This window comes from Pipistrellus hanaki (assembly GCF_964339955.1).
Source record: "Pipistrellus hanaki genome assembly, chromosome: 1".
NCBI classification, from domain to species: Eukaryota; Metazoa; Chordata; class Mammalia; order Chiroptera; family Vespertilionidae; genus Pipistrellus; species Pipistrellus hanaki.
The window spans coordinates 7,888,756-7,908,999 of NC_140503.1; the positions used below are offsets into that span (position 1 = coordinate 7,888,756).

The 20,244-nt window shown below is 58.5% G+C and overlaps 1 protein-coding gene across 5 annotated transcripts in view; it reads left to right on the top strand.

Moving 5' to 3' along the window:
- The first annotated feature begins 2,712 nt into the window (after positions 1–2,712).
- PRIMA1 (proline rich membrane anchor 1) overlaps positions 2,713–20,244 on the top strand; it is a 31,766-nt gene continuing 14,234 nt past the window's right edge. The window contains exons 1-3 of one of the 5 annotated variants that reach the window (XR_014794110.1): positions 2,713–3,360; positions 4,077–4,204; positions 12,122–12,257. Coding sequence is in view for 4 of the 5 variants with exons in the window: in XM_084873791.1 (XP_084729917.1) it covers positions 4,112–4,204; positions 12,122–12,257 (229 nt within the window). In the remaining variant the exon portion in view is untranslated. Of the gene's footprint in view, positions 3,361–3,484; positions 3,600–4,076; positions 4,205–12,121; positions 12,258–20,244 lie in introns of those variants that run through there. The other 4 variants (XM_084873791.1, XM_084873793.1, XM_084873792.1 and 1 more) reach the window with 4 other exon arrangements.

The following is a 20,244-nucleotide window of genomic DNA, read 5'->3' on the forward strand; positions in this document are numbered from 1 at the left end:
GGAACCAAGCAAATCTGAGAATGTGCCCCAGTGGGCTCCACTGCAGTCCACCCCTGGCATGGCTCAGAGTTGCTCACACCCTTCTATGATATTTGGATATTAAGGACGGCAGCACCGATGGCCCCTGGTTCCTGGGGAGCAGAGCCTGAAGCGATGCTGGCTTGCTAACACTTCACTGAGGGAGCCAACCCTAGGGCCACACCAATATGGGGAAGAGGAAGTGCAGCAAAGAAGGAGGAAAAGCAAACACAAAACTGTGTGTTGCCAAGATGGCCATCTCTTCAGAAAAAAAATATTGTCAGTTGCTCGTTCATGCCTTCTAGATATCTCCTGTCTCCAATATTCCATACTTGACCCAATCTAATATGGCCAAATGGAACCACTGCAATCCATAGGCAAGGTTTAACTCCCCTCCATTTCGGAGTAGAGTTTCCTGGCCTTTGTAGGCAGATCCCAGGTACCCTGCTGTGGGCTGCCATAGGAGTCCAGAAGCGGGGATAGGAGCCAGAGTCTCTCCAGGTCCTGCCGTGGCCTGAGGGGCCCCATGACAGAGCCTGGTGTTCACCCTAAGAAAGCCTAGGATGTTCCATGGCGTTAGAGGGTCAGGTGACATTCAAGAGGCATATAGATTGGATCACGTATGGCACATTGAAGGCCAGAGTGGATAATGCAGGCTTTCTAACACCTGCCCAGGCTCTTCCAAAATACTGGACCTCCAGCTGGGGGTGAGCGGCTGTGGGATCCTGGGTAAGTCACATGCCTGACCTTGTCCAATGGAGCAATTACATGTGCCTCACAGAGCTGTGAGAATCGGGTTAAAATGTAAAGAACATTTTTAAGTGGCCTTGCTGGCATGGCTCGGTTGTTGACCAGGAGGTAGGTCAGGGTTTGATTCCCAGTCAGGGCACCAGCTGGGGTTGCAGGCTTGATCCCCAGGAGGGGGCCTGCAGGAGGCATCCCATCAATGATGTTTCTCTCTCTCTCTCCTTCCCCCTTCCTCTCTGAAATCAATAAAAATATATGTTTTTAAAAAGAGCATTTTTAAGTGGCAAAGAGCTGCATGAATAAGCATGAGGGGCTGGCGTCATATCTAAAGGTGGACGTTGTACACTGACCAGCTTACCCTGCCTGGCCAGGCATTAATATACTCAGCGTTACCTTAACCGCAGCCGGCCAATAGGGCTCCATGTTGTGCCTCCTTCTATTTCAAGCTCTTCCAAGAGAAAGTAATCTAGGAAATCACCTCCCCCCCTCATGTTTTCTTCCATCTCTCCTCCCTCAAGCCTGGCCCCCTTCAAGGCAGCGACAAGGCCTGATCTGTCCACTACGGTGAACCCAGCGTCCAGTGCCCTGTCTGCTCACGGACACTGCAGGAAATGAGAGTGAGTGAGCGAGTGAATGAACAAGAATCTCCACATCTCTGCCCCACAGGTTCCCAACACTGAAACACCCCCCCACCCCCCACTCCCAGCAGGTCACCTGGTCCTGGAAAGCTTTAGGGGACCCTCCCTCCAGCCTTCCTTCCTCTGTCCCCCTTACAGCGCGGGTCCCTTTCTCACGCCACAGCGGGAGGGGATGACCAGTGCACAGTGGAATCGTTGCTTTTATCTGTCTCCCAGATCAGACCCCAAGTTCCTGGAGGGGAGGGGCAAGGCCTCATGCATGCTTGTCCCCAGCAGTGTCTGCAGAGCTTATGGAGAAGAACCTCAGGGCAGCCCTCCCCATAAAGGAAATGGGTCTGAAAGCGCATGTGCAGAGCAGACCCTTTATACTTACAGGGTTTTAAGGGGTGACTTCAGGGCAAAGGAACAAAGAACATATCCCCAGCCCTAACCGGTTTGGCTCAATGGATAGAGCATTGGCCTATGGACTAAAGGGTCCCAGGTTTGATTTCCGTCAAGAGCATGTACCTTGGTTGCCAGCACATCCCCAGTAGGGGGTGTGCAGGAGGCAGCTGATCGATGTTTCTCTCTCATGGATGTTTCTAACTCTCTATCCCTCTCCCTTCCTCTCTGTAAAAATAAAATATATTTTTAAAAAACATTAAAAAAAAAAAAAGGAAAAAAAAGAACATGTCCCTTCCATGAATGAGCTATGGTGTCTGACAGCTCCGCTCTGCCCTGAGAGCAGGATGGCCCATGCTTGGGGAGCCCTTCCGGAAGGCCAGTCCACCAGTCCACGCGCTGGCCACGCGCAGCCGCCGGACGAGCAGAGCGGCTTCACGTACCTGCGGTGGGGCCCGCGGGGTTGAGGGGCAGCTACCGTAGTTTGAACGAAACGTGCAGGACGACTTGTTGATACTCTTACCTCAAACAGAGGAGTTTGGGATGGCTGGCTGAGGAAGAGCAGCGATCCCCCCACCCCCACCCCCGGGGCCATGGGCAACTCCTCCCAGGACTCAGCGCAGAGGCGGAGAGGCCCCTGAACCTGGGCTGGGAAGGGAGACCGGCCCTGGGCGCTGCACCTGGGGCGCCGCACGGCGGGGATGGGGCGGGGGGGGCAGAGGGGGCTCCCGTTCCATCCGGATGGGGCGGGAGGGGAGCAAGTCCTCCAGGCCGGAGCGCAAAGAGGGGTCTCCGCGCAGCACCCACGCCCGGGAGACGCTTGGGGGAGGGCGAGCAGGGAGCAGTGCCCCGGGCGCGGGACGCCCGCTCCGGCGGGGAGGAGGGAGGGCGAGGCGCCCAGTACACAATCGCCTCGCTAGATGGAGACGGAACCACTGCGGCGGCGCTGGCGGGGAGCGCGGGCGGGAGCGGCCCGGGCGGCGGGAGGCGGGCGAGGCTCACGTCTGTTTTCCTTTTTCGTGCATTATTTATCTCTCCTCCCGCGGCCCTGCGCCCGGGCGGCGCTCCCGGCGGCGGCTCCCGCGGCTCCTCCCGCGGGCGGGCGAGGCGGACCGGGAGAGCTCCGCACCCCGCGCCCCGCGCAGCCCGGCGGTGCCCCGGAGCGGAGGGCGGGGACCCGGGGAGGGCGCCCGGTCCCAGTCCCGGTCCCGGGGGCCTGGAGGACACTTTCCCCGCCCTCGCCTCCGCCCCGGCGGCCCGCCCGGCCCTGGACGCCGGGGGCCGCGCCTCTGGCCCTGCGCGCTGCCGGCCGCAGCGGGGAGCCGCCCGGAGCCCAGCGCGGGCCCCGGAGGCCCAGCCGCGCGCAAACTTTTGCTCCGGCGCCGGCGCTCCTCCCGGCACGCGAAGCCCCGGCGCCCGCGCAGCCGCCGGGTGAGGACGGAGGCTCCGCCTAGAGGGCGGGGGCCTGGGGAGGCGGCCGGCTTTAAATGGGGGCCGAGCGGCGGCTCCGGAGTCTGCGGCGGGGGGAGCGCACCTCCCTCTGGGCGCTGGGATCGGCCCGGCGGCCCCAGGCAAGGTGGGGCGTGCGGCCCGGAGGGAGGGGGCTGGACAGGGAGAGCTGGGGGGAGGGGGTGGTAAGGAGGGGGGGTGAGATCGCGCTCCGGGGCGGGAGGCGGGGCCCGGGGAGCGCGCCGGGTGAATGGGGTGCGCAGGGAAGTGCAGAGGTTGCGGTGTGCGCAGGGGGAGCGGCGGGGCGAGGAGGGTGCGCGCGGCGTGTGACTTCCCGGTGCCGTGCACGCAGCAGGGTCAGCGGGTGTGCGGCCAGGGGCCGGTGGGTGTGCGCGGCTGTGTCTGTGAGTGTGCACCCGGGGTGAGGGGTGCCCGCCGGGTTTGAAAGGTTCCAACTGCGGGAGTGAGTTGAGCCCGGCTGTTTTTGGGTGATTCGTGTGCGGGGCTGTGTGTGGAGGTGCGCTCAGGGCCGAGGTGTGCACGCGGGGCTCCGGGCAGGTGCCCGCGGGCCAGAGGTGCGCACAGGATTCCGGGGATGGGCGCCAGGATGGAATGTGAGTTCTGGGGTGCCGGCTTGTGTGAGTGTGCGCGCAGGGTCTTCGAAGGTGCAAACTGGAGGGAAGGGGCAAGCTGGATTTACGAGGGGGTGTGGGAGGGGGGCATGGGGGTCCAGGCGGCGGGGCGTGCCTGCCCAGCCCGGACCGCTACGTGTTGGAGTGCGCGCCCGCGATGGTGCCCGCGCCCGCGGCCCGCCGCCTGACCCGAGCTTTGCTCCCCTGACAGTTCGCCCCCAGAGAGAGCGGGTGCCGCGGGCCGAGATGCTGCTCCGGGACCTGGCGCTGCGCCGCGGCGGCTGCTGGCCCTCCCTGCTGCTGCACTGCGCGCTCCACCCGCTCTGGGGCCTCGTGCAGGTGAGCGTGCCGCGGGGGGCCGGGCTGCACCCGTTTGGAGACCTCCCTGGGCGAAACCCAGTTGGGGGGCGGGATGTCCCTTCACTCTCCGACCCCAGCTTCCAGCAGCCACCCCTCTGGCTGGTCCTGGGGAGAGTTTATGTCAAGAAAAGATGCCAGGGCCTCCCCATACTCCGGCCTGGACGAGCTAAGAAACCCCAGGGGGAGGCTTCGGCTGTGGCCTAAGACCTGCAGGACAGGGCCTGGGAACCGGAATGCCTTCTTGGTGATGACGCCTGATTGCAGAAATGCCGGGAGAGAAACCTTCGAGCTTTTGCGAACTTAAAAAGAAAAGGATCCCAAGAATATACATCTTTTATCTCCCACTAGTCAACTCCCAGTTAGCCTTCAGCTGGACGTCAGCACGGGAGAGGCTGTGTTTGGTGCAGGGAGTGGAGTTGGGGACGTGGACGGGTTGTAATTGGTGGCCACACGTGGAGAACGTCAGAAATGACCGTCCATCTGTAAGCATCACCTGGGGATGGACTCCTCACCCTGGGTCACAGAGGCCAGGCAGCCCCCAGCTGGAGTTACCTCTGTTAAGTCAGAGAGGGGGTTCGACGGGATGGTCCCCCGTACCTCCCAGAACCGACTCGGTCACTGGGACAGTGGAGTGGTGAAGAGGTGGGCTTTGTTGTCGGCTCTGAATTTTGAGCCCCAGCCCTGCCCTGTCCCAGCTGGGCAACGTTAGGCAGTGCACATAACCTCTCTGATCTTTGGTTCCTTCTTCCTGACTGCGCTATCACAAGTACTTGATGAGATAAAACACATAAAGACTACTTAGCACAGAGCCCAGACCAGAACCAACACCGATGGTGGCTGCTGCGGCCATATTGATATTAGGACTAGCCAGGTGCTCTTGATCACTCCAGAGTCTGTTCCGTGTTTTTGAGTTGTTAGTGGCTCAGCAGGTGCTGGAGGACATTTTTACCGTTTGTGGGGCATTCCAATACTCCACTCTGGGTATTTGAGCTTCACTTCCGGTGGCATTTGGGGGAGGGTTGGGGATGATTCAGATGGTAATCTGAGAACGGGTGACAGTCCACCAAGGAAGGGACTGGGGAGACTGCTTGCCGGTCTGGGTCCGCCGTGGTCCATGGGCCCTGCTGGGAGCCGGCTCAGTCCGTCCCGCCCGGAGGGTGGCTGAGTGAGCACAGGGAGAGAGCCAGGGCTCTGACGCTGGGCCGGCATGCTGGCTGAGTGGGCGGGCCGGCCAGGATCCACCACCCTCCCCAGCACCAGGCCTGCCTTCTGCTCCGTCTCTGGCTTGCCTCCGCCTCACTCACAATTGTTTTCCTTTCGGAATTGACAGCTTTGTGTAATGTGTGAAACTGCAGTTATTAAACTCGGCTCTGCCTCCTCGGGATGCAGGGTGTTGTCACTTTTAAACACTCAGGTGGTTGGGGACCAGCTTCCCTGGTGCAGCTTTAAACGGAGCCCCAGGCATTCAGTTCACTTCGTGTTTGTTTGCGTACAGTTTCCCATAACACTTTTCAGCGAGTGTGGAGAGCCACACGACGGTGTTGTCTGTTGGGTAGAGACAGGAGACCCCCATCACCACCACCCCCACCACCCCCACCTACTCCCCACCACCTCCCTACTGCCCCGCCACCACCACCACCATAAGAAATCATTTTGTGAAAACAGCCTGGTTTTTCAACAGTGTCCTTCCGCTAAACAGTACTTACACATGCATGTGTGTGTGTGTGTGTGTGTGTGTGTGTGTGTGTTTGCGCTTCAGATGCTATTGCTCAATACAATCAGTTCTTGTGCATATCAATTAGAAAAGGAATCCTCTAGGCAAGTAGCATGGATAGAATCTTGGCTGGAAGCTCTGGAAAAAATTAATCTACAAATGATAAGGACTGGGAAGGCAAGGGAGAAGGGCTTTGGAATGGATGGGTCTGTTTTTTGTTTGTTTGTTTGTTTGTTTTTAAGCAAAAGAGCTTAATCTGGAGGGACAGAGGGAGAAGAGGAAGAAACGGAAGTGCATGCAGCCATATAGGTCCTTTTAAGTGGAGAGACTGAAATCTGTCTCTTCGTCCGAGCTCCTCGGAGGCAGAGAAAGCGCTCAGCTCGCTGTGCTTCCCTGAGCGTTTTGCCAGAAGACGCCCCCGACGTTGTGAGCATTTGGACGGGGGAGACTGACATAACGAAGTCCTCTAATTATTAGGATAAACGTGAGAGACCTGTGTTCCCCAAAGCACCTGTCAGCCCCCAAGCCTCTGCCTAGATGACAGAAACTTAGTCATTAGCGTCAGGTGGCATTTAAAGTGCCGCAGGTTGGTGTGGGGGCACCCGCCAGCCTCCCTCTTTTCTCCTTAAATGTGTCTCTGGAATTGAGCTTTTGAGCTTTTGTGATTTAGGGTTCTTCTGAGTTCACTTCCAGATGATTCCTGGTTTTTTGGTTTTTTTTTGTAAGCGAAGAGGATGACAGGCTGGCAGATGTACTCGGTGTGACAGGAGTGTGCCTCATCAGGCTGCTGTGGTGCTGGCCTGTCACCATAAAAGATGCCAGGAGCCGTCATCTTTGTGGGTGTCCTCCTGAAGCCATCATCGGGGAGACAGGCTCGGATGCCAGCCTACGGGTCTTCCAGGGCCGACCCAGTGCCACCCTCAGGCCCACGCAATGCTGACCTCCCGCAATGGCCAGTCACTACAGCTTCACTTACGTACTCAGCAGCACTAATTGAGCGCCTACTGTTTGCCAGGCCCTGTGTTAAGTGCAAGAGACCTCGTGATCCTGGTCCTCAGGGCATCAACAGTCTGGCACTGGAGAGATAATTAAACAAGTAATTAGAGGCGAGATAGCGCAAGGGGAGCAAAAAGCTCAGAGGTGGGATCTGGGGGAAGGGACCCATGTGGTGCTCAGCTGAGACATGCCCAAGGAGGAGTCTGAATCGGGGGCAAGCCTGGGGGAGGTGTGCAGGCGAGGCAACAGGAGAGAGGGTGAGGCCGCTGCTCAGAGCTACTACCATTGTATCTTGCAGTTTGGACTTGATCCTGGGGGCTTCAGGGATTCTCAAAGGTTTTAAGCAAGAGATGGCAATCTCAGGCTGGCATTTCAGAATCTCAGTCCAGCTCCAGCAGGAAGGATGGATTCGAAAAGGGGGTCAAGGCACTGGTCAAAGAAGCTGGTGGGGGTAGTGCTGCCAGATTGAGCAAATAGAAACACAGGGCATCCGGTTAAATTTGGGTTTCAAGCCAACCACAAATTGTTCTTCAGCGTAAGGGCATCCCATATGATATTTGGTGTTTATACTAAAAAATGGGTGTTTGTTTTTCTAAAATGTAACAGGGTGCCCTATATTTTACATGGCAAGTCTCCATGAGAGAGATGATGGTTAGGGTGGTAAGGGGAGACCTGAATGGACTCAGTGACGATGTAGGAGGCAGTATTCCCTGGATCGAAAAGCTGTGCTGATTGGCCAGGAGTGGGGACTGGCAGCCGTGGAGCACCTTGTCCCCGGGCCCCAGGGACAGGTACCACGGCGGCTGCAGGACCTGCCTGTGCCGCAGGGTTCTGGTCCCAGGAGAACACTGCCGAGCAGGGAGGGAAGGCAGGCGGTGGCAGAAGTGGAATAAGCACTCGTCCTAGGAAGCTATGGTGCCAGCTTTTGCTCTGAGGGCTTTAGGCAAGTCACGTTAGCTCTCTGGGCTCTGCTCCTCCTTGGTCAAGTCCAGCTATGAGTAGGTGACTCCAAGGGCACGTTTCTTCTCCTTGTGGGACTCCCTAAGCCAGGGGTCGGCAAACTCATCAGTCAGCAGAGCCGAATAGCAACAGCACAACGATTGACATTTCTTTGGAGAGCCAAATTTTTTAAACTTAAACTTCTTCTAACGCCACTTCTTCAAAATACCACTCGCCCAGGCCGTGGTATTTTGTGGAAGAGCCACACTCAAGGGGCCAAAGAGCCGCATGTGGCTCTCGAGCCGCAGTTTGCCTACCACGCCCCTAAGCCAGGTATTGAGACACAGCCACAGCACTGAGGAACTTGTCTAAATGCAATCTCACCGAACCACAGAACCCTGAAGTGGACGCAGGTTCGGGGGAAGGGGGGCAGATCCTGTGTTTCCACACTGGTAGGCGGGTCATCTCAACACATCTTTTCGCTGAGCACCAACCAAATGCCAGGCCTTGAGCCACTCCAGTCAGTTCCTTACTCATGCTCCTGCAGTCCCCCCCAACTACGTGTGGATGGTAGCTCCTACCTCTCCCGGTTATCCTCGTGGTGAAATGACAACTGTCTCCCATGGCGGACACACAGTAGGGCTCAGGAGGTCACACTGATCAGGATGAATACAGCACAGACTCGTTTCCCTGCCAGCTTTAGTAAGGAAGGGGGGGTGGGGGTGGTAATCATTATAAAGCAGTGGGGATGATGCCCCCAAAGAGAAGGGCTTACCAGGTGAAGAAGCATCCCTGGGCAGTTGGTCTAGTCTGGGGTGCCCTGGGGTTGGGGTGGCTTACCGGAGAAGGCTGTGCTGGAACTGGATCTCAAGGATGAATAGAAGTTGGGAGGTAGATTAAGGTTTTGAGTAGCCCTTTATCTCAGTGGCCACTGGTTTGCACTGGACCAGACTCCAGAGAGGCGCCCACGCAGGGCCCAGCCTGGATGCTCTGGTGATGAGGTTGGTGAAGCAGCTGGGCCGGCCCCTTTCCAGTGGGGCCATGGTCAGAGACACAGCTTTCTAAAATGCTTCCTCCCCCTGCAGCCCGGACCCTCGGCCCTGGCCCTGCCTATAATTCCATCGCATTAACCGCTCATACATCGGAGCCCTCATGTCCTCTCCCCAAAGTGGGTCATTGTGTTGGGCCAGGTTAAACGATCGGGCTGCTCTTGAACTCTGCCGTGTACAATGCGCTTGGGAGCGTGGGAAAGCAATTGCCTTGGCAGTGGCACCCTGTCCCGACCTGCAGGGCAACAACGGGGGCACGCAGGAACCACCTAAGAGAATGAACAAACAAGGAACGCGAAAGAATGGGAGCAAGACAAGGTTCTGATCAAGCTCCGAACTTTATTCTCTGAAATGGCTGTATTTATACAGCAGAAACAAAGGGGGACAGGGTTGCCTTTGCAGGGGGGGTCTTTGGTATCTGGCAACACAGGATTGGCTAACTGCCAGGGGCGGTGTGACATTCCAAGGTGCAACATTCCAAGGCTGGGCTATCTAGGGGGGAGGATCAGGAAGGGGAAGTGGCAGGAAGATGCTAAGCAGGAAGATGCTAAGCTGCAGGTTAATCTTTATCTTCTGGCCAAGCCCTCAGGGCACCGCATAACTTCTGCTAGAAGGAACTTAATTCTATTTCCTTAAGACTGAGTTGCTCGTCTACACTCTGCTGGCTCCCAACAGCACCCGTTGCTTAAAGTTCACACACTTGATAGAGGCTCTGGAGCAGGGGTCTTCAAACTACGGCCCGCAGGCCACATGCAGCCCCCAGGGGAGTCTGATCCTGCCCTCCAGGTTTTTTGGGCAGTGAGCGCAGCCAAGGTGTTACAGTAGGAATTAGTAGTTCATATAGTCCAGCCCTCCAGCTCTCTGAGGGACCGTGATCTGGCCCCCACTTTAAAAAGTTTGAAGACCCCTGCTCTGGAGCAACCCGCAGGAAGGTGGGGCCCAGAGGACAGGCTCCGTGGGGACGGAGAACCACTGGGCTGCACTGGTGGGGAGGCGGGGTGAGGAGGGGGCGTGCAGAGTTCATCATCCCCTTAAAGTAACAGAAAAGGCTCCCCTTGAGGTTATGTGCTCCCCAGAGGGAGACAACATTGCCGTCCAGAGTCTGAACCGCAGTGGGTCCTTAAAAAACGAGAAAAGGCGGTGCGCAGGGGCGGCCTGGCCTCCCCGATGTTGTCAGGGCTGTCAGTCAGCCCACCTCCCGCTGTCACCCCGGCCTGTTCACCTCTGCCAACGCCAAGAGCACCCAGCCCTGCGGGCCCTCTCTGCTGGGCCTGGGTCACGCAGCAGCGTCTGCGCTGGCCTGAGGCAGCCGCCCACGGCTGGTTGCAGGGAAATGGGGTTCTGGGGTTCTGCTCACTCGAGATGACAGCCAGAGGAATTGGCCGCGGGCATGATCGATCATATTGATGCGGTGGGGGTGGGGGTGGGGGCCACCTCCGTTTTCCTTCACGCCTTTAAGTCCCCTTGTTCCCTGGGACAGGCCTCGTGGATGCTCGCACCCCGCCGCAGGCAGGGCCTCGGGCGGTCAGTCTATGGCAGTGGTCAGCAAACTCATTAGTGAACAGGGCCAAATATCAAGAGTACAATGATTGAAATTTCGTTTGAGAGCCAAGCTTTTTTTTTTTTTTTTTAATATATTTTATTGATTTTGTACCGAGAGGAAGGGAGAGAGATAGTTAGAAACATCGATGAGAGAGAGTCATCGATCAGCTGCCTCTTGCACACCCCCTACTGGGGATATGCCCGCAACAAGGTACATGCCCTTGACCGGAATCGAACCCGGGACCCTTCAGTCCCCAAGCTGACGCTCTATCCATTGAGCCAAACCAGTCCCGGCGAGAGCCAAGCTTTTTAAACTTCTTCTAATGCCACTTCTTCAAAATAGACTCACTCAGGCTGTGGTATTTTGTGGAAGAGCCACACTCAAGGGGCCAAAGTGGCTCTCAAGCTGCAGTTTGCTGACCATGGGTCCATGGCCTTCGTTAAAAGTGTCACCTGAAAGCTAAACAAAACACTCCTGCCTGGCTGCCCCTGCAGAGCCTCTGATTAACGGATCCTGGGGAGGCTCAGGCGTGAGTGCTTTTTATCGCTGCCTGGAGGATCTGAGGTGCAGCCGGGGTTGGGAGCCGCTGGTCGACACAGCCCACTCCTGCCACTCTTCCTAGTGAATGGGCAAGGATACTGACATAAAAAAACCAGGAGTCAAGAGGGGTGGATTCTGGTTCAGTTTTTTAATATTCATTCATTTGTTCATTCATTCATTCGCCAGATATTTATGAAATGGCCGGCATGCTTTAGCCAGGTTATGATAGTGAGAGATGAGGGCTCGCCCCCGCCCCATAGATCTAAGGGTGTAGATGGACAGGAAGCAGGGATCACCCACATGTCTGCCCCCCAGAGCCTGAAGAGCCTGCTGAAAGGAGATCTGACCAGGGGAGGTGCTAGCCAAGCTGAGGAATAGGCCAGAGGGGGCGGGGGGTGGGGTGAGGGGGAGGGAAGGGGTGGGAGAACATGTGAGAAGGGAGGGGTGTGGCCAGGGCTCAGAGTGGAAGAAGGGTGCTGAGGGGGAGGCAGAACCCTGTGGCCCTGATCCCCTTGGCTGTGGGCAGGTAGGCATTTGGCATTTGGGGGAGGAGGGGGGAGGGGTGTGAGTGGCCTGGGCGGGTTTGTTTCACGCAAGATCCTTGGGCTCCCCCTGGTCATGTGGCCACCAGAGCGGACGCCACCGGCCGAGGAAGGTTCCCCCCCAAGACGGAGGGCCTTGGCCGTCCAGAGGCGTCGGGGGCTGTGGCCGGAGAGGAAGGGGCAGCTTGGCCCTTGTTCCGTTGCCAGAAGCCTGGGGAAGGGGCTGGGCTGCTCCCTGAGGGTGCAGAGTCCGTATCCTGTGTCATCGGGCAGCCACTTCTCCTGGGCCCAGTTTCCTCATCTGTCTGAGGGGGAGAGTCTAGGAGTGGACCTTCACGTTCCTATCCACCCCTTCATAACATGGAAGCCATCCATGACGGTCCCCTCTCCGGGCCCTGCCAGCCTCCCCCTGTTCTCTCTGAGCCAACCCCACGTCTGCCTGCGGGAGAACCCCGGGGTCCAGCCTGGCAGGCGGGGGGGGGGGGGGGGGGGGGGAGGCGGGGGGGGGAGCGGGCATTTCCGCTCCCCGTGGCCTCACTGTCTTCTCTCGGGCACCCGTGCCCGTTTCTGCAGGTGACACAGGGCGAGCCCCAGAGGTCCTGCTCCAAGGTGACGGACAGCTGCCAACACATCTGCCAGTGCCGGCCCCCGCCCCTGCTGCCCCCGCCACCCCCGCCCCCACCGCCTCCCAGGCTCCTCTCCGCCCCAGGTAAGTCCAGGCCGGTGTGTGTCTGTCCGGTTCCTCCGTGTGTTCCCCGGGCCGGGAGGGCCTGGGAGCGTGACAGAGGGCAGCCCGGCCTCCGGTAATTTTCCACCGGCCGAGCAGGAGGGCAGCCAAGGCCCAGCTTCTCCCTGCAGCCTGGCCGCACCGCGCCCGCAGAGCCATCCTGAGAGCGGGAGAAGGATGCGCTTCCACCGTTAATCAGATAAAAGTCAGTCTCCATTTGCTGAGAGACGCGGCCGCAGGCCCAGGGCACCGGTCTTGTGTACCCCCCACCCCCACCCCCCCCCAACGCACACGCTCCCGTTTTTCCACGTTAATTCTGGTTTAAGGAGGCACTTAGCGCAGAACCGGAGAGAAGGTTCCGGGAGCTAGGTGACCCCTGCCCCCGCCCCTCCCTCGCTGGCTCTGACTTCATCGGTGAACAATTTGACTTCCTGCTCATGCAAGCAGAGGAGGGTTAAGTTCCCGGCCTCCAGTCCCCAGTTGACAAGGTCTCTCTCTAGTTTGGATCGATGGCTCCCGTTGGCTGTAGAATGCCTGCGATCGTGTGTGGCTCTCTGTCGGTAAACACAAGATCATGCTTTAAATAGTCCTGGCGACGCGCTGCTCTCTGGTTGTCTGTGAGGCCGGGTTCTCGGGGTGCAGGCGCTGATGCAGTGTTCTGGGGGATCTTTGCCGTCACGGGCATTCCTGTGTTTTGTCTGCTGGGCCCCTACCTGTCTCCGTGCTCACCTGACACCTGTGGGGTCCTCAGCATCGCCCGAAGCTTTTATTTTAGGTGCAGCTCAGGGTCCTAGCCAGGTCGCTCAGTGGTTAGAGTTTCGGGCCACAGACTAAAGGGTTGCAGGCTTGATCCCTGGCCCTGGTCGGTGCATATGCGTGAGGCAACCAATGGATGTGTCTTTTTCACATCAGTGTTTTTCTCTCTGTGTTTCTCCTCCTCCCTTCCCCTGTCTCTAAGAATCAGTAGGGGGCCGGGGGGAGTGGAAATACCCTCCGGGGGGAGTGGAAATACCCTCCGGTGTGGAGTAACAAAACAAAAAAGGAAAGCTTCAGGGGCCCACTTCGCACCCACCAATCAGAGTCATTGGGGCGGGGCTTAAGGAAGCAGCGTGATAACATGTGCCAGAGTGGTTTGGCCCCGCTGCAGGAGTCTTTGGTCTCGGATGCTCCCTCCTCCTCTCCCCTGAAGGAATCCCTGAGCTGTCTTGTGGAGCCCAGACTCAGGCACCTGCCCTTGCCGACCACTCTGCTCCCTTCCTTTAGAATTTTCCTCCCCCTGCTGCTGGGGCTCCAGACCTGTGCTATCTGAAGGACCCACATTCATCTGGGTCGAGGCCCTTCCATTCATCTCATGGAAACCCTGTGCCAGGCACAGGGAGAGACCAAGCCGGTCTTCTGGAAACCCTCCGCTCCAGGGAGGCCCCCTGTCCGCCGCCTACTTATTGTGATGGTCACATTCATTTATGCAAGCGATACTGGTCTTTCAATGACAGTCCTTATGGCAACTTTTCTTTGTAAATTGATTTGCATAATCACAAAAGTGAGTCCATTTAAAGAAAAAAGGGCAGCCATCAGGAGGTATTTGGAAATGGTCAATGACATTTGGCAAACAAGTGACACACAGCAGAGACCCAGCTTGCAGCGGCCTGAGCAATACCAAAAACCAGGGAGGGAGCCAGGCTGGTGCGGCTCAGTGGTTGAGCGTCGACCTATGGATCAGGAGGTCACGGTTCAATCCCTGGTCAGAGCACATGCCCTGGGCGCACGTTCGATCCCTAGTAGGAGGTGTGCAGGAAGCGGCTGTTTCCATCTCTCCCCCTCTCCCTCTCTGAATTCAACAAAAACATCTTTAAAAAAACGTGACATGGGCTCTTTAAGTGCTCAGTGATGGAGTTTCTTTTGCCTAAGCAAGGCGGAGGAGCAGGCGGAAGCCATCGCCTCGGAGGATGCCACTATTCCATCCCCAGATAGAGGAGCGTCAGGGAATTTGTGAACATTTAAAACCACACCACCCTACACACACACACGCACACACGCACACACGCACGCACACATGCACACACGCACAAACACACACACTCTTTGAACTTCCCTTTGCCTTTATAGCAGTCACCCCACCCATGCACTATCTAATTAGTCACTTGCCTTATGCCTCGATCCTTTGCTAGAGGCAGACAACGGCCATGTGCCTGCTTGTCAACTTAGAGCCCAGCCTGGCATGTCAGGTGCTACTCACTCACTCCCTTTGCGAGGGTTTGTGACTGTCTCCTCTTGCCAGACACTGGCTGGGTTCTGGGAATACCATGGGGATCAGGCCAGCCGGGTCCCTGCGGCCATGAGGTCGTAGCTGGCTCTCTGCGTGCACACACAGGGCAGGGCGGGTGAGGGGCTGGGGCAGAAGAACAGACCACAGACGTCACCGGGAGGATAGAAGGCAGTGTGTGCCACAGGGTAATGAAATGATGGGATGTGATGGGGTAACTGCGGGGTCACCTGCACTGCATGGTTTGGGCACAGGAGATGACATGTCAGCTGAGCGCCGGCTGAAGGATGGAGTCTGGGGGAAGGTCGTGCTCAGCGGAGGGAGCAGCAAGTGCAAGTTCCTCAGGCAGGAAGCCCCCGGGGTGGGTGCCTGAGGGCTGGCTGCCGGGTGAAGGAAGGCAGAGGCCAGACCATGGGGGCTCAGGCCCTGGAGGCTGGGGAAGAGGCTGGGCTTGCTCTTTAGCTACAAGGAGAGACCCCTGGAGGGTTTTGAGCAGGGGAGTGGCGTGGCCTCATTGACACTCTGCAGAGGCTGGCTCCCCGTGGAGGAGGCTGAAGCTTGGGTCCAGGAGAAACAGTGATGGAGGAGCCTGGTGTGGCCTGGGTGGGGTCCAGGGAGAGACAGCCACAGTGAGCCCTGGTCCGGTCTGAGAGGCTGGGGGTGGGGTAACAGGACGCTGATGGCTGTGGTGGGTGGGGCAGGGATGTCCCAGGTTCCATGCAGTGAACAAGCAGACGTCACTCCCTCTTGGTCCTCGGGATGCTTGTGAGCTCGCCAATGGGCTAATGCAGACTCGGGGGGGGGGGGGGGGGGGCGCCCGGATGGGGTTAGCATCAGCTCAGCGTCCCCCTGAGTGTGTTCCTGGCTACCATTTTGTCAGACACAATCTCTGGGACTTTAGGAAGGTCTGATTTTTTTCTGGGTTGTGACAAGTTTGGAGAAAGCAGAAGAGAAGCCGTGATGGGTGCAGCGGGTGAGGCCGCCCCTGGGGACCAGCCTTCTCCTCGGGGCACCAGGCTCCTCGGGAAAGAGGGTGAACCCCACAGCTCCACCTTTGCCCAGAGGGAGCCGTGTGGGCGTCCAACATGGGCCATGTCACGTTGACTATCGCTTGCTCCGTGAGCCGTGTACGTGCTGAGTTGGTCCTCAATGTCGCCATGGATTGGGGGTCTCCGATGTCCATCATGTGCGGGAGGCAGGACTCCTGTCCTGTCATCTGGAGCCGCTTGCCTGGTCTGCGGTAGGAGGGCCGGGAGGCCGGGCCTGGCTCTGGCTCTGGCTCTGGCTCTTGCCAGCTGCGTGCTGGCCACTCACGCTCTCGCTCTCTGAATGTCCTTGTTCTTGTCTGCGCGTGAGCGGCGAGGTTCCGTCCTCCAGAGGCGGTTGTGAGTGCCAAAAAGACAGGTGAGGGCCTAGCCCAGCTCTCAGTTCCCCCCCACCCTCTGGTCAGCATGACCTTGGCTTGAAGGGACCTCTTCCCCCAGCTGGCCTCAGCTCCCTCGTCCATAAAGCGGCCGGCTCTGCCTGAGTCCCACGCCCGCCGAGCCCGGGCCCTGGGGGCACAGCTCTCGCCCCTGGGCTGGAGCGTCGGACATCGTAGGCATTTTAATCGTTGCTGGCTTTCTTTCAAAAAGTGATTTTATTATTTTTTAAGCACTGTCTTTCCCTTTCCCAATTCAATAAATGGAATTGTTTGTCTCCCACTTAAATGCTTGTATCCAGCACATAAAAGATTATGGATTTATGTGGACTTTAATCCACTCAAAAAACCTTTACCCATTGATTGATTGAACGAGCCTTTGCCGAGTGTGTGCCCTGCATCATGGGGGCTTCCCCCTCTAACACCCACCCTGAGGGGCCGTGGCCCACCCTGGCCTCAGAGAGCGGTCACAGCCCCGCCCTCAGGGCCCTGAGCCCTGGGTGCACGGAGGCACCCCCCAAGAGCTTTAGAAACAATGCCCCCCCCCCCCCCCCCAGGGAGTGATGGGTGTAGGGATTGAGGTGGAAACTCTTGGCTGTAACCAGAGGCAGGAGGCAGGGGACTTGGGGCCACGTGAGGGAGTGGCCTCCGGTGCCCGCAGGGCCGCTGAGCTGCCGGGCGGGAGCCCGCCCTCCAGGACTTTGGAGTCTTGTGAGGAGTCTGGGCTCCAGGCTGAGCTGGCACCGGGCACTCCCATCTTGGCAAACCAGCACATCCATGTACTTCCTGGTGCTCGCGTCCTTGTACTTTTTTTTATGGAGATAAAAGTCACCATTGTCACCGTTTTACAGCATACATTTCAGCAGTTTTTAGTGCATTCACAATGTTGTGTAACCATCACTACGGTCTAATTCCATTTTTGTCACCCCCCCCCCAAAAAAATAATAAACCCTGTACCCCCACATCAGTGCCCTCGCCGAGTCCCTGGCAACCACTCATCTTCCCGTCTCTGTGGATCTGCTATTCTGGACACAGCGTAAGCCCGGTGTTCTTCCCCGGCCTGAGCCTCAGTTTCCCACCGCCTGGTGGGGAGGCAGCTCCTTCCTCTGTTGAGAGGGAAGCCAGGCGGCGTGTGCAGGGTGGGCCACGGCCCAGCACGGGTGGGTGTTAGAGGGGGAAGCCCCCATGATGGAAGGGGACCCGCAGCATCGGCAGGGGGGTGGCCTCGCCTGCTGCACTGGGGCTGAGAGCTGGTTCTGACAGCCCAGAATTCGGGCCTCCGGTGGGCCATGCCACTCAGGGCCGTGGAGAGGGGCACATCGGTTCGCAGGCCACCGTGTGCAGAGCAGGGCCGGCTCCGGTGGCCGCCCTGTCCCTGTGGGCTGTTATGTGCTGTTACAGAATCCACCTGGGATGTCCACTGTGTCCAGCACACAACAGCCACTCTGTCCCATTGAGTTTCTGATTGGATCCCTGAGGACAAGGCAGCTCACAGCTTGACCCATGAGGGAGGGACAGAAAGAAAGGAAGGAAGGAAGGAAGGGAGGGAGGGAGGGAGGGAGGGAGGGAGGGAGGGAGGGATTGTGACCAGAGGAGGAAGACAGAAGAACTTTCCAGGATAGGCCGGTAGGGCGGGGACCAACCTTTTTGCCCAGGAGCCTCTGGGGCCATATCCGTGAGGCATCAGCTCTGGCTGCCCGGAGACCCGGGGCCACCATCCCCTCTTAGATACGGGGACAGTCTCCACCAAGAAGATGCTGCACAACGTGCTCTCAGCCTGTGGGCCAAATATTGGCAGAATCGATTGCTGTAAAGACCTATCGAATTTTATCGCACTACTTTGGAGATTTTTAAGAATATATATTTTATTGATTTTTTACAGAGAAGAAGAGAGAGAAACATCGATGAGAGAGAAACATCAATCAGCTGCCTCCTGCACACCACCCACTGGGGATGTGCCCGCAACTAAGGTACATGCCCTTGACCGGAATCGAACCCGGGACCCTTGAGTCCACAGGCCGACGCTTTATCCACTGAGCCAAACCAGTTAGGGATACTTTTAGAGGTTTTTTTTTTTTTTTAACTGTTTCTCTGAGTTTCTCCCCATTGTGTTCCTTTCATTCCCCCCCCCCCCCCCCCCAATGAACTGGTGCTCCCACCAAGACGGAGCCGGTGCCCTAAGTGCCCAGCTCCCTCAGAGACCTGGAGGCTTGCAGGACTCGGCGCAGAGGGGTCGGTCCCCGGAACCCTACGCCACAGCCTGGGCGCCAAGCCCCCCTCCCTGGGGCCCCACCGCGGCCCGGCACCCCGCACTCCCTCGCAGGCAGAAACACACAAAGGGTTTTCACCTCTGAGGCCATGCCGCCCTATGACCAGCCAGGCAGTTCATCTCCTCATTCAGCTGGAAGACGCTCTCTGCGGCCGCTAAAGCCCCGTGGGATCCGCCGCTCTGACCTTCCCCCAGGTTCCCGGGAGCCTGCGGGAGCCAGAGGCCGGACGTGTTTTAAGTGCTGCTGTCTCCGAGGCGCAGGACTAATTCCTTTCTTTCTTGTTTTGTTTTTTTAAACACACATTGCACAATCTAACCACCTGGGGCATTATCCCACTGGCGCTGGCCATTCGGTCCGGCCCAGAGAGCATCCCAGGGGTCTTCAAACTACGGCCTGCGGGCCACATGCGGCCCGCAGAGGAGTCTGATCCTGCCCGCCAGGTTTTTTGGGCAGTGAGCGCAGCCGAGGTGTTACAGTAGGAATTAGTAGTTCATATAGTCCGGCCCTCCAGCTCTCTGAGGGACCGTGATCTGGCCCCCACTTTAAAAAGTTTGAGGACCCCTGGTAGACCCTCCTACAGGGTTGGAACCGGCGCAGTCAAAACAGGAGCCCACACGGTGGTCAGAAACCGGGTTCTGCCCCGGCCGGTGGCCCAGGTGGCTGCAGTGTCATCCGGGACACCGAAAGGGTGTGGGTTTGATTCCTGGCCGCAGCTCAGGCAGAGGATTCAGGCTCCATCTGGCCGTGGCGCCTCCCGGAGGCTTGAAGAGCCTCTGTCCTTGGGCCTCCCGCCCACCTGGCGGGGATGGCGGGGCTCTGCCAGGCGGGTCAGGGAGGGGCGTCTCTTGGTTTGTGACCTTCCTCCCACCGGAGAGAAACAGGCAACGCGAGCCACGCCTGCCCCGCCCCCCGGTTTCTGTGCCCCCCTTGCCAGCAGTGAGAGGAGGCCAAAGGCCGCCGCTTCCTGGAAGAGATGCTGGCCGTGCCCTGCCCCTCCGGCGTGAATGTGCTCCTTGTGGTCCTGTTTAGAACGAGCTGGGCTGTGGGTGGCGAGGCCCATTGTCCCCTGCGTTGGCAGAGGGGACTGTGGGTGCCTCGGAGCACAATGCCTCCTCCTCTTCTCGGCCCCGGCCACGGCCAGTTCCGCGGGCGGCCTCTGAGCAGCCGGGGTCACCGTGGAGGCGGTTGGCTTGGAGACCTAGGTTCCAGCTGGAAGGCCATCAGCTCCGCTCCTCCCGTTGGCTGGGATGGTGGGGTGCACTCGGGGAGGCCACGCCAGGTCTGCGCCGTTGGCCGTGCCCGCGCGGGAGGCCTCTGTCTCTGCACCAAGTGGCGGAGCCAGGGAAGGGCCCTGGGCCACTTCCTGCTCTTCACCCAGGAGATTCTGTTCCCCAGGGACCCTTTGGTCAGCACAGTTGGGAGGGGTGCTCCAGGCATCCAAGGGGTAGAGGCTGGGTGTGCCCAGGGCACCGTCTCCCCCTCCCCCCCAGCAAGGAATGATCCGACCCAAAATGTCAACAGTGCCGGCCCAGGAAGCCTGCTCTAGGCCAAGGTCATGACCCCTGCTGGCAGGGGGGTGTTTGAGGCCCAGATTCCTAAAGTGCTTACAGGAGGCCGAAGGGTCTCCGGTGCAATGCCAGAAGCCAGGGTGTGTGGCCTTGATCTTGAGACTGAGCTGCTTGTCCAGAAAGAAAAGGAAGTTCCCTGGCCGGGCTGGCTGCCCACCCTCGCCTTCTGCCCAGTCTCGCATGCCCATCCTTCGGACAGAGAGGCCCATAGGGAGTGGAGGCAGGGAGTGGAGGCGCAGCCGGCATCACAAAGGAGGGAGCCACAGAGCAGCCTTCTGCACGGTCACCGTCTCGAAGGCGAAGTGACCACTTTTTAGGTCACAGGTGTCTGCTCAGGAAGCCGTGTGGCTATTGAAAGAGTGAGTGTGTTGCCTGGCCAGCATGGCTCAGGGGTTGAGCATCGACCTATGAACCTGGAGGTCTCCACTGGTTCAGTTTCTGGACAGGG